General features: G+C 39.4%; 1 protein-coding gene across 1 annotated transcript in view; it reads right to left on the bottom strand.

Moving 5' to 3' along the window:
* Positions 1-270: 270 nt before the first annotated feature.
* The window catches only part of LAPTM4B (lysosomal protein transmembrane 4 beta), a 56,511-nt gene continuing 42,058 nt past the window's right edge, over positions 271-14,723 (bottom strand). Inside the window, exon 7 of the mRNA XM_027889269.1 lies at positions 271-2,338. Coding sequence (XP_027745070.1) covers positions 2,264-2,338 — 75 coding nt within the window. The 3' untranslated portion in view covers positions 271-2,263. The remainder of the gene's footprint in view (positions 2,339-14,723) is intronic.

Genomic DNA, 14,723 nt, shown 5'->3' with positions numbered 1-14,723 from the left:
CTGTTCTATATCACACACTTCATCAAACCTAGAAAGCTGTTCTGGACAATAAACTAAACCCTTGAATTATCTCTTGGTCTTACTGTGCAATAAATTATAGAACTTACTGTCCTTTTCTCCATTTATACAGTATGGAGGGAAACTGGTGAATGGACTGGTGAGTGGACTGAAAAACTGTTGCTTAGGTCCTCTACAGAGAAAATCCTGCCATGACAGATTGATTGGACAGGATTTAGTGTATGTTTGTGTTTGGAAGACCATCAAAAATTATTTCCATAGTCTTGAAGAAACACCCTTTTATTGTAGAGAAGTTTGTACACACAGATGCGATATATTTACAACCAGCTCTTCTCAAACAGATGACTGTTTGAAATCCTTCACAAATCTACCAAGAATGAATGAAAATGAAGCTCAGAAGCCCAGCCAGCCAGCCCAACCCCCAATTCAGATTAATTCCCAAAGATACCTGTAATAAGAGTACATGGAGTTATTCAGAAGGAAAAAATAGGACTGTGATAAAGATCAATGGATGGACTTCATTCAAATGGAGGACTGGTTCATTCAAATGCATTGTTTAGTTTGATTTCAGAGTAGATGAACCCTGAACTAAAATTCCAAGAAGGAGATGGGGACCTGCCTTTTCCCAGGGGTGTGGAAGAGACAGGCAGAAAGAGTCTGTCCTTCGCTTCCCTGGTTGTGCAAGAACAGGTCATAGTTGCAATCTCTGTGAAAAGAAGCTGTCGGTCCTGTGTTCCCCTGGAAAATTCTTTTCCAGAAAAAGGCAGGAAAAGTTCTATATTTCTTTAGTCTGCAGAATGGAGTCAATGCACTGAGGGTGAGAATGGGTGTCCTCCTTAGGAAGGCTGTAGACTCACGTGCCAGCCCAGCCACAGGAGAAATGGCACCTTGGTGTCTTCTGGTGCTCCTCCAAACTGCAGCTCAGCTCTGCACTGCCCTTTACCTGGGGCACTGTGCAATGGCATCATTTTAGCTTCAGCCTGTTCAATCACCCCAAATGCAGAGACGACAACACAGTGGGAAACAATGAGAGGTAGAGACACACATTATACTCCCTTTTCCTTTTCCTTTTCAATTAAAAGTAGAACCTTCATCAGCAACTAAAAGCTACATGTGCAGGAGGCACTTCTCTGGAGAAGAAATAAATACCTCACAAAAGCACTCGTGGATGGATGAGTCCCATGACAAAGATTCTCAGCACAAACCAGTTCAGTCATAAAAGAAATCTAAAATCCGCACACTGATATATATGATAAACATGTAAAACATATCTGCTAATGCTCCAGGAAGTTACATGCATAAGTTCCCCACATGTTAGGAACATTTATCTTAGAATCTGCATAATTTAATTTACACTCATCAGAACATTGCAATATTTACAGGCACATTCCAATGGGAAAACATTTGCATATTAAGTGCGAAGGACACAGCTTTGTCACCTAACCATGTGATTTTAAAAGCAGGGATTTTGAGACCTCAAAGTGCTCTTTGTGAAGTTAGTGGGGAGGAAAAAGGTGTGTAGGCAGGAAAAGAAAGTTATCAGAATTTGTTAAGAACTCTTTTTTTTTTTTTTTTTAAATTAGAATGGTTACAGGCTGGTACAAAGTGAGCCCACGTAGACCACAGGTTCTGGCTTGTTACGCATCACAGAGCACTTTCTCTACTCCCATTTCCCATATTTATCCTTCCCAATTAAATTTGCTTCCCATTAGGCAGGTTGATGAGAATAGTGATTAAGACTCGTCCTTCTTGCAATCATCATCCTTCGTAACTTCATAAATTCTTGTAAAACAGGAATGAACTGGAATGTTGCTTTTTTTGACTTGGTCTGTATTCTGAAGGTGAAAGTGGGCATCTGAGAAATAAATTCGTAATGCTTTGGAAGTTTTTCAAATAAAAAAAATAAAGTTACACTCTGAATCTGATTGAGAATGCAAAGTTCTATGTTCTCTAGCACTGCATGTCAGACAGGGTGAAAAAGCTATTCAGTGAATATTGTAACCTTAGCGCTACCCAGAATTGTTCTGAAACCGGTTCACACTACTGTAGTTGCAGCAAGTTATTAAAACTATCTACAGAATAATAATCATTATTTAGGTTTCAATAATCAAATTTAGGTTTCAATATGTCAGCAAAACAGCAATGTATAACCCACAGAGGTTATATCCTGGAAGTGAAATTATCAAACTATTGCTCAAATGTCTGAAAAGTAAAGCTATACTCCCTAGGGACACAGCACTCTCACTTATGCTGACACATAAGGTGGTGGTGGATCTTTAGCAGCTCCATTCACAGGATCATCATATGGTGGCAACAGGACCTGCAGGAAAGGAAAAAAAGTTTGTATTTTTAAAATAGAAGTCAGATGACAAAATTTACAGAAAAGAAAACCCTTATGGCCTCGTTTCTCCCCCTTGCCCCCAAACAAACCAACCCCCCAAAAGAGTAAACTATTAAGTAGGAGTAGAATAGTTAGAAAATGAAACAATATTAGCTTGAAGTCCCTCCTTTTCAGTTTGTATGCTTGTTTTCATTATGAAGGAAAACAGGATTCCTTCTCATTTCTTATCAGCCCCAGTGACAGCTTGATGTCAGCCATTCACTGCTGGTACCTGAATTTGTTCAATCTAGCAATGATAGTAGCTGCTAATTCTGCAGCTCTCCTCTGTTAAGAGTCCTAAACCTTGTATCCTGGAGGAGTACTCAAACTGCTTAGCCAGAGGGAGAAAAGACCCAAAAACCTCTCTTTTTGAGCCCTCTCTGGAATAGCTAATAATTATTTTGGAGTGGGGAGAAAGAAAGTAAATGGAGAACAAATTACCCAATGTCTAAATAAATCTCAAGTTTTGTGCTTCTGGAGTACTCAGCCATGAAGAAGGAAGATCTACACTCCCAAAAGCATTTCAGGGAATACTTAAACATCTGATAGCAATTAGGACAGCTTTAATCATAGATCATCCCCATTCACAGGAGTCCAGGCTGCTTCCTTGGACATGGGAGATGCAAGTTCAGGGCAGAGAATAGATTTGAACCAAGATTTATACTTGTTTAGGCAAGCATGTTTAGCTATCGTGCAATTTTTAATGGCACCAGAACTGACATTAATTAGCTTGCAGGTGAAAAGGAAAGGAGCACTTGGTCTGTGAATCCCAGCAAGGACTGAAGATAAAATAGATGTCTGAATGAAGAATGAGTGTACATTCCCTAAAATATCTCAACATTGTGCAAGAATATCACTGAAGTGCACTGTCAGAGATACTTTATGCAGCTGCAGATCAATTATTCATGATGAAATTTCAAAATTTATCAGCATCACTTCTCAGTCATTAAAAAGCAGGTAAAGCTGATTGTCTAAACACACACAGGGAAAATCCTGATCTCAATAAAGCCAAAAGAAGTTTTGGCCTGACAGGATTTCACTAGTTCTTAAAGATGTTGATAACCTGCCTTCTGCAAAGAAACATCCATAGTCATCCCTTTTAGACCTCAGCAACAACACACAAAATCTGTAGGAATCTTTCTATAGATTTAAATAGACTTTGGATCAGGCTTTTGTGGAATAGGTCCAAGGATGATTCAGATTCTACTCATGTGAGTTCACTCATGTGTTCAAGTACATCTGTACACGTTTGTTAGATTACAGAATGGCTGCCTTGGCATCTTCAGCCCCTAATCAAAAAAGTTTCATTATTTAAAAAAGGAAATTGTTAGAAATTGTTAGAGCCATCATTCCTTATTAATACCATATGTTTGAGCTTGTAAATGCAATATTTTATGCACTACATAATCTAAAAAGCCTTGTATTTGAAAAGCATTTAATAAATTATGTCACCTTTAAAGGGTGCAAGCAGCTTATGGCAGACTACTTATCTAGTGAAATTAGGACAACACATAGAACTTCAAATAAATATTGTGATAAAAATCATAAATGTATTTTGCAACTAACCTCAGTAAATCACAGTGCTAAACCATGTAAACTGTAAAAAGCACTACAGTTGAAATCCTCTCCCTAGTACTGATCATTAGTTTAATAATAGGGTTTCTAATAAAATCCACATGTTACCAAAAAAAGCACTAGTTTCTCAGATATACTGAAACATGTCCATTAGTTTATTACAACACAACATAATTAGTAAATAAATATGATCTACAGATGACTCTGAAAATGAATCAAGTTCATTTTGTGAAGATTGAGCTGTCTCACTGCACTCTTTTGATGCTAAGCCCCACCCTGCAGACCATTCCTTTTAGGTTCAGAGTCTATTTCATCAGGTGTGGTAAGAAATGACAGCAGACGCAATCCAAAGAGGTGTCCATCTTCCAGCTGATAAAGATGGGCTGATAAATAAAGGACAATACCTCTCCCCGTGCTCTGGTCCTCTTTTAGATCAATGTGTCCTAAAACTGCTGTGGTTGCATCACTATTACTGCTTCATCACTGAGCTTACTGTCATTTGCAGTAGGTCTGCTGGCCTGGAGGATTACTGATATGAGTGAGCTTCTCCATTCCTTTCACTCCTGTATGAAACGAAATCTGTCCAGGAGAACAAACTTCTGGTGAGGCTTTTACCTCTTGGGAGGTGAGCACTCTTCTTCACTCTACAGACCCAAAACTCATACATGGGTCAATGGCCCCAGGGACTCTCAGAAGACAATTTCTCACTTACCAGCAGTTCAAAAACACATGAGGGAAGATAAGTACCTGTAGAGGCCTGGGCAGTAAGGAGTTAATGCACTGCTGTGCCTCAAATGCTGATGATCAGTCAAGTGGGCAAACTCTACCAGGACTTGCTGGGAAAGGGGGGCTGTATGAAAGTAGGGCAGCAACTTTCTGGAGACAATTTTTCTGTTCAGGTCCATGGTGACCACACAACATACAGAGCAAGCACAAAAGCAGGGTCAAACAGTGGTCATATCCCTGGAGGGCCTCAAAGCATCCCCTGATCTTTGGGAACTCTCATGGGAAAACTGTGTGTGCTCCTCAGTGTCGCATCAGACAAGAAGAATTCCCTTCCTGGGGAGCAATTTAGGCATTTCCAGGCTAACTTGAATGTATGTAGCCTGAAGAACTTTTTGTTTTGGAGGCCCTCACCCCCAACAGATCAAGACTGTGACGATCACTCCAACCATGGACATACAAAGCACAACATTTGAGTCTCATTGCTGGATTCATGGATGGTGATGATATCTTTCCTTGCTACTATCTGCTCTTATCCTTTCCCTCTCCTTCTTTCTTTTCTGTACATATTTTTTCGTGGTATTTTTATACTTTTATAGAAAAGAACCAAAACAGCCACATACCTCCTTTCTGCTGCAATTAAATAGTTTAAAAATAAATCTGCCTCACGTAAACAGTGGTCATTTAGTATCATTCCACTCTAATTCACCCCAAGGGATTTATTAAAAGGAACCTCAGTTACTCCACCTCAGAGGCCAGTCGTAATAATAGCTACAGGAGCCATTTTGGAGAAATCACTGACTAAATCCTAAGGCATATGGATTTCTACAAGAATATTCAAAGAATGTGGGGTATGAACTGGGTAGACTGATAAAAGGGTTAAGAAGTTTCACAAGAATATCTACACTAGAAGGGTAAAAAGTATTTGCCAAATGTCTGTAAGGTTTGGGGTCACTTATTTCTGGCAAAAGTGATTTGTTTGAACAGTTCTGTCTGTGACGACTTTAAAAGGCTTACTTCCCACACATTTTTGTGCTTCAATATTTAAATATCATTCCCTGACATGAACAGAATAGTGATAAAAAATCATCAGTGTATAATGAGCAGAATTCAAAATTACTACCTCGGTCCAGCAATATTTGAGTTAAACAAAGAAAATATGGGCAGAATGTTAAACATAGCTTAAGATGAATAAATGTGACAGACAAGAAGTGGATGAAAACACTTGGAGTTTGTGGAATACATGGCAACAGCTTGGACATCAAATATCTCATGTCATCAGTATAGTAAAAGCCTTTCAAACTACTTTAACTGTTTTACTTTCAGTCGATGTGGTTTCATTACTGTTACTTCATCATCTGTCAACTCTGAGTCTAAATAATCAACTTTCAGTTTCCATACAGACCAAATAACTCTTCCACCACTCTGTAATTATAAATCCTGCAACTCTGCCTCTGTAAGACTACTTTTTAATTATTTTTTTAAAAATGCAGAGTTTCAGGCCCTTACTTTCTCTTAATAATTTTTTCGTCTTTTCTCAAGTAAGCTAATTTGGCAAAAGAGAGAAATATGATAAAACCTGAATTATCTCAGCTTTTATCTGTTTACAGTTAAAATGGCCAACAGTTTAAAAACTATCAAAGAAAAGATAATTTCATTAGAATTTTGATCACTGAATTTACGCCAAAGTAGCTGAAACGAAAATCTGGATCACAATAGTTTACCCCTTCTCTTTTGTTAATTTTAAATTTCAGCATGGCTAATGGAAGCAGATAGGTGCCTTGAACATTAAACAGCACAGTTATTCGGGCAGTACATTTTGCTCTCCAGACACATAAAATGGAAGCCAGTCACTGAGCCAAAGGGTGAATTCAGAAATTAAAAAAATAGACAGAAACTCACTATTCAGTCTTATCTACAAACCTCATTAAAATGGATGCAGTCTAAACTAATTTACAAAGTACAAAATTTATATGCATATTTTAGGTACATGGTATCCCCAAGGCAGAATATCCACTGGGACAACTGACACATTTTGCTTCCTAGGCATAACATTTGAGCATTGCCTTGTTTCTTTGTTGTGAATTGAGAAAAATGTACGTTAGTGCCCTGAACGCTCTGGGATTAATGTTTGCAGTGTGTTTGAGATTGTCACCCACAAGTTACTATAAAAAGTAAGTATGAAGGACCACCATTTTTTTGGAACTTAGTGATCCCTATGTGAAGACATTATGGCTTTTTATCAGTAGACCAGCAAGCAAGTTTGGAAGATTATATAGTTGCAGGCTTCAGTCCTATAGGATGCCTATAATCCAGAGGACAGAAACTCCTGACTTCTTTCACAAGCCCTATAATTGCATTAATTGTGTTTAAGAACCATTGTACCACTTTAACAACATCCTTTAATATAACATTATGCACTGTTTGTACAGTTATCTGGAGACAAAAGCATCGCACAGAGACTGTGACCAGAGCTCTAGGGGATCCCAAACCAAGAGAGGTGAAACCCACAGCTCCAATCTGCCATATGAATGCTCCAGACATAAGCTTTTAGTTAGTTTCCAAGGACAATTTTTTATCCTCCTGCTGCCCCAGTAAAGCCAAGTATGCAAGAATCTGCAGAGAAAGAAAGAAAATAGGAGAAACTGTGTCTATGTAGCCCCATGCTCAAGTGGGACAGGGAGTTCTGGGTGCTGGGCTTTGTTCCCAATACTATTTAAGCATTTTGTGATAAGCAGTCTTGCATAATATGCAGAAATAATCCATAAGCAACCCATAAGAAATCCTGTTTCTGACTTGGTTGGTGTCATCTGAGTGGTTTGGATAATTGTATTACATAAACATCTCTCTGTTACAAAGCACATGATACAGGATGACCTTCTCTGAAAGAAATAATCACCAAACAAGTTTGCCAATGGCTATAACATATTCACTTAAATAAGCATATGGCATTTCATACTTTTTACATCCTGGTTAATCTGGCTTTGGAGAATAAGTTTTTAAAGACATTGTCTAGAAATATCTCTAAGAAGTAACATACGCAAATATTTGTCTATTCAAACACTTTGTAATTAATCTTGTTCTAAACACCACGTTCCCTTGTTTGTTTTATGGGGGGCATATTGCATAATTTCAATAATCACTCAGTTGATTCTACATTTACTTGAACTTACAGGAAAAAAATTCTTCAGCATATGTACAAGATTTCTCATATTGCTGCAGTGATTCTTTTTTGAACTCAAGCTCTTAGATCTCCTAGAGGAGAAAATGTGCTTGGTTCTGTATAAGTAAATTTAAATATTTGATAAATTGATTATTTCTGCATTTTTAAGGGTCTCACCCAAAACTCAGAGAAATGAGCTCAACAGAAATCTTTCTGTGTCTCCAGAAAGGTTTAGATCACTTTTTCCCATATTCATTTATATTCTTCACTGAGTGGAACAGTACAGTTGCCACAAAATAGCTTTGAGTTTGAACAGCATTTTGCTTATCTGCTATATGAAACATTTATGTTATAAAAAACCTTGTTGATGTCTTATTAAAAACAAACACTGTCAGACACAGCTCTAACATACTTTTCTCCAACACCTTCTAGAGCTGAAATGTACCTGATAATGCCAAAAAGCTATAGATTAAAAATGTCTATGGAGAGAAGTTAGGGTTGCAGGAAGCATTCAGGATGTTTTCTCAAAATTTAGCTTTTCAGTAAAAACTCCAGCCCTTTACGCTGAAGGACTCCACATTATATCACAGAGCTGACAGGCACAGGTGACAATAAGCAGTTGTGCTGAGTTAGGGTCATTACTACTTCAGTTCAATCCTGATCCTGTTGCTGTCCTTTGGAGTTCTGACAAATCATTTGACTTTGCCTTAGAAGGATCTCCCATTTGTAAAACAGGCCTATTATTTGAAACATATTAAAAGAGATTGGAAAACTTAAGACAGAGTTAAAACTCTCTTGGATAACATTTGCGTGTGACTGTACGAGATGGGTGCTAAATTGTGAAAATACTTACAAAACAAATATATATACTTGCAGAAATTTCAGCCTATGCCTGGAAGTGTTTACCCCAAGCTCTTTACCACAGCCCCGTACGCACTGCACATCATTCTTCTGCAGAAGTGACCTTTACATTTGAGACACCCAAATCCTTAGGGAAGGCCCATGCAAATACGTGAGAAGGAAAAGAAGAGGGCAAAAGAAGCCTTTTCTTCCACAGAGCTTCCGCACAGCTCACATACAAAGAGTTGGTGGGCTCAGGACTTACTTTTTGTTTACTTAAAACAGGAGGGAGAGTAACCACAAGGTGAACAGTGGTAGGCAGATGGGGAGAGTATGCTAGAGCCAGTGCTGGGCCATTTCAAAGGTAAAAGGCCTGAACTACATGTATTTCCTTGTCTGGGAGCCTCTGTCCAATATGCGGCCCCTGGCTTGGTGATGGGACAAACACTGACACAGCTGCAGGCTGAAATACAGTCACCAGATGCCTTTTCTAATTCAGGATAAATTTTCTCCTCTGTGCAGCAGAAGGCAAATTCATCAGGTTCAGAAACAACTGAACTGAAAGACAAGGTTTTAAGCAGCACATGCCTGGTTCCACCACTTGCCTGCTCTGGGTTCATTTCATCTCAGTGATTCCAGCCATGACCAACCACCATCTTGTACCAATCTGATACCACTGTGCAGTTTGGAGAGGGTTAAATGGCTATAAAATCACACTGATTAATTTTGTGTTTAAGTCCCTGCTGTCCTGTCATTCAATCAGCCAAGAGGAGTGGAACTTCCTCCCACAGCTGCCGTGCTTTGAGGAGCCAGTAACCACAACCTAAGCCACGTTCAGCTGCAGAGAAGCAAGCAGCCAGCCTACAAACAGCTCTCGAGGGAAGGCTGCCCACAACCACTTGTCTGGTTCACGATAGTCCCAACAGCCCTCATGTACTACTGGGCTCTTGACCACGCAAATGTTATGAAGATCACCTGGGGAAAACAGAAGATGTCTGTGTGCTATAGCCAGCTGATTGCTTCACTCTGTATGCAGGGAAGCCTGAGAACAGCTCCCTCTTTGCAATATTTTCTTGTCAAATTTGGCAATGTGGTTTCCTTCTGAGAAGTCTGAGATTACAAAGGAAAATATAAAAATTAAGGTGTATTTTTTGCTTAAAAATTTCTGAACTACAGATCTTCTCAGTTCAACTTCTGTTTTAGAGACTCAAGGCACCAAGTGGCAGCTATTTGTAGGACTACATGTAAATATAACTGATTATATAATCAATTTTGTATTTTTTTTGAAACGCAATTTCAAATAAAATAAAAAAAAATTCAAGTATTTATTCAAAATAAGCCTATTAATGTAGCACATGTTTTATTTCCTGTACAAAATGTATTGCAAGTTACTATATATACTAATTTTATTGAGGCAGATCTTCAAAAGTTTCTAATATTTCTCCATGTAGGGAGAGAAGAAATAGAAGTTATGAAGTGTATCTGAAGAAATGTGTTTTTTCTATAATGGGGTCTCAAGAGTTCATAGAATCATAGAATATACTGAGTTGGAAGGAACCCACAAGTACCATCAATGCCCAGCTCCTGGCCTTGGACAGGACAGCCCCAAGAGTCACACCATGTACCTGAGAATGTTGTCCAAATGCTTCTTGAACTCTGTCAGGCTTGGTGCTGTGATCACTTCCCTGGGGAGCCTGTTCAGTGCCCAACCACCCTTTGGGTGAAGAACCTTTCCTGATATCCAGCCTAAACCTCCCCTGACAAAACTTCAGGCCATTCCTGTGGGTTTTGTCACTGGTCACCACAGGGAAGACATCAGAGCCTGCCCCTCCTCTCCCCCTCACGAGGAAGTTGTAACTGGAATTCAGTCTCCCCTCAGTCTCCTCTTCTCCAGGATGAACCGACCAAGTGACTTCAGCCTCTCCTCATACAGCTTTCCCTCTAGGCCCTTCACCATCCTCATAGCCCCACTTTGGATGCCCAAAACTGCACAGAGAAGGCGGCACCAGTGGGAGAAACGGGAAGTATTAAAACTAAATCCATGAAGAATTCAGTTTTCTCATTAACCCCTTGACATGAATCAACACTTTACACTGACTGTATGGAAAGACTGTCAGGAGAAAAGGGAGCTTTTTTTCAGTAGTGAGGAATAATAATAATAGTTCCATAGTGAGATGCAGTCGGATGTTACATACAAAACAAGCACTGGAGACAGAAGTAGGGATTAGCTTTCATCATGTTGCATTTTAGCATCTGGCATGTAGGGACAGCTCTCCTGGATCAGATAAATGTTCCATCCAGATCACAGTAATTAGTGATGGATGATGAAGAAACAGAAGCACAAGACAGAACAATGAAAGTAATTAAGAAAGAGCAGTGCAAGCACATATAGTTACAACTTGCCCAAAATATGCTCTAGACTATCAGAAATTTGAAAGTCAAGGACTTGCTGAATTACTGGTCATTAGAGAAATTTTTCTTCCACTGATTTTTCTAGCCTGTAATAGAACTGCTACTGACTTCTAGCACCACAGTGTCGTATGGCAAGCAGTTCTACAGCTCATCTAGATGTTACAGGAAGAAATACCTTCTCTGGTTTGCTATGAAACCTGCCACTAGATATTTCATTGAATATCCCCTAGTTCTTTTGCTAAGTCAGTGAGCAGTTTTTTCCTCCTTTACATCCTCTGCCACTCATGACTTTAAACACTTCTATCATGTTCTCTCTTGTTCTGCCCTCCTTCATCTCACTAAGGATCCTTGCTCCCCTGCAGTGCAGTCCACAGTTACTTTCTTCCTACAAGAAACTCACTTGACAGTTTCTGGTCCAGGCTGAAGAGAGAGCTCCAAGATCAGGCATGTGGAGAAGCACTTCAATCAGGAGGATGCTGGGCTGGGGAAGGAGCTGACCTACATCTGCATGAATCTTCCTTCACGTTGAGGGGAACAACAGGCACTTTCACCCTCCTGACCTGGGTTAGACATTCTTCCAGATGAGATCAACTGCCCTTTGAAAGCAATTCTTATAAATAACTGCTTAAAAATATCTGCTTCAGAGGTGGCTGTTTACAATGTAAAATGGATGCTCTCCTCAAATGAGTCCAGTCAAAGCAACTGTTTTTGATAAAGCCAGAGAGCAATGTTTTAAAAAAAAAAAAAAGTTCCCATCTTTCTTTTTTTTCTTCTTCCCCTGTCCCCAGATAAAAAAAGCCCTGGGTATAGGGCCAAAGCCAAAGCTTCATATCTGAGCCCAAAATATATTTGATTTGAAATGAAAAATGTTTGACTTTGCTTTATGCACAGATGCTGTTCTGGTTTCACTTGCATGGTTTTGCTTGAAAAATCTGTCCAAAATGTGCTAGTTAATTACTATTTAAGGATTTCATTATATGTTGTCTGTCGAATAAATCCCAAGAAATCTTCCTCTCAACATGTACAGGAAGTATTTTCATGTTTATTTGTATGCATTTCCTTTAGAAACCACACTAGAATGATTACAGATGGAGTTACTATAAGCAGAACAGCTCAGAGATAATTTATAACTCCATTCAGCAGAGAAGTAGGGCTCAGTGCTGCAAAATCATCTGTGCAGTTACAGCTGGCTTGTTTTTCTTTAAAAAAACGGCTTGTTTATTCCAAGCCACCAGCTCTCCAAGACACTATTTGTGAAACTTTATACAATTTTATGAATTTCTGTAATGAAGCAGCACAATATTTTCAGCACTCCAGATAGAAGAATAAATTTATATATTACTAGGACACAGCAATATTTAGGAACAGATTGTGATTACCCTTTCATTGGAAGAAAATTGGATTCAGGAAGCTATTGTCTTTTTCCATCATATGCAACCTCATAAAAGTCATCCAAAATAATGGTGTAATTACCCTCTCCATTCAAAGGCGTGGAGGGACAGTCCATCTCAGGCCACAGAAGTATTTCCTACATCTTGGTCAGCCTTGTACTGCTGCATCTCTAGTTGTCCATCATGATTTTGTATAGGCAAAACATATTTATTTTTTCAATTGTTCCTTCATTTTTTTTTTCAAAATGAGCATTTTCTGGATGAGCATATGCTTGCTTAGGGTGTACCTGTCTGCAGGTCACTAGTACTAAAGACACTGAAGTGTCTTTTTATACTTTTACTCTGTGTAACAAATGGTTGGTGTGTTGTCTTGAGTGCAGAAACTGTGAGAGACCATTCCTCTTTTAATGGACTTTTTAATTACTGAACTGCATCTCTTTCTAACCCTCTCTCCTCTTACAATTACACTGTGTATCCCACTCAAGAGTTAACAAGACAAAAACCTGGGAAGAGGTCATGTGAAACAGCTAAATTGTTTAACAGGACTTGTCATCTCCTAAAAGTGTGGTTATCACAGCCATGCTTGCATTGCAGACATTGTTGTAAAGGCTTCAGTCTGTAATTATTAAAAAAGCTATTAATGTTAATAAATCACATCTGTAAAGCACTTGTCACCCAGAAATTCCCACAAACTTTTGCCTATCTCCTAAATTTGGTAGATGAACACCCATTCAACCTTGTTCTTTCTAAAGCTGAATGTCTGTCACAGAGTTAATTTAAAGCAGACCTCACTTTCCCCACTGCTATTAAGACAGAGGACCAAAACCACAAGTGCTGTGCAGTTTGGAACAGACCGCAGTGGACAGTCCTATGTCCATAAAGAGTCACGAGGGATTCTTGGGAAGAGCATAACTGCTCTAAGGGAGCCATTAAAGTGAATTGAAATCAGACTGAAAGTCCATAGGTCACCAGGAGCCATTAATAACTGCAGAAAGACGGACCCCTCAATTATTGTCACACCCTCAGCAAACAGGGGCAGCTGGGTGCTCCTCTGAGAGAACACAGCCACCCACTGAGCCAACAGCTACTGCTGCTGCTGCTGCCTGCCCAGGCTGATGGTCCTTTGGCATCTGCATGGTTTTGGGGCCGGGAAAGCTTCAGCAGAGAGGCTTGTTGTGGGAGGGACTGGGATGTGTGAGGAGTTCCTCCTCTGCTTCGTAAAGGCCGGGGCCATGCTGTGCAAGAGGATGCGATGAGGAGACACCAGATGAGGTAGTGCCAGAGCTGCAACAGGACCACCCCTGAGGGAGCAGCTCTGCAGCAGGGCAGGGCTTCCAGCGCAGGCCAACTCTGCAGATATAAAGCCACAACACAGCTAACTGCTGCTAGGACTCTGCCTCTCACACCCTGCTGCCTTTCACTGTTTGAGCAACACCTGCCTGAGTGAATTCTCACCTTCCCCATCTGTTGTTGCACAGTGTAACTATGACTTGAGCCTGACCTGGAAAATTCACACACAGCTCAGCTTAAGACCTGTATATTCTTGGCAACTGGGATTTCGGTTGTCACTGACTTCTGTCACACTGATGTGCATCCCTGGAATTACACTGAAGACTCTGACTTATGTTTTGATGCCCAAAAAACATCAGCTGTCAGATGTTAATGAATCAATCCTGTTCAGAAAAAAAGCACTAAAGAAAGAAACATTGCTAATTTATAACCACTGTTTTCTCCTATATTGCAACACACACAATTTGTGAATTCAGAAAGATCTGGAAGATTTAAATTACATTTCCCCATTTCATGTCTTCTTTTTAATCTAATTATGAACTATTGCAAATCTCTAATGAATTGTCATGTATTAGAAAAGTTCCAGTATGTGGGCTGCAAAAAAATACATTTCTTGTATTTAAAATAAAAATCTAGTGGGGAAAATATATAACCATGTATATTTTGCTTTTGTAATTTAACTCACAAGTAAATTTAATTCCTGTAATGACATGTGAAAATGCTTTGGAAATCTTATTTTTAAACTTCAGAAGTTATTTGACTGAAATTGACCCTGTTAATAGCCTGTTCCAAACAATATGGCTGGCTTCTGACTAGCAGCTACCTAGTAATAGGTGAGACTTATAGCAAGGAATGTAATTAGCCAATAGCAATAAGCAACAGAGCAAACAGGGAGCATGAAGCAATTCAGACCACGGGGTAGGCTCAATTT

This window comes from Empidonax traillii, unplaced genomic scaffold (assembly GCF_003031625.1).
Source record: "Empidonax traillii isolate 1590-97213 ecotype Southwest subspecies unplaced genomic scaffold, ASM303162v1 scaffold257:size1394852, whole genome shotgun sequence".
Lineage (NCBI taxonomy): Eukaryota > Metazoa > Chordata > Aves > Passeriformes > Tyrannidae > Empidonax > Empidonax traillii.
Note: the sequence above shows the minus strand (reverse complement) of the source record. Positions and strands in the feature narration are given on the sequence as shown.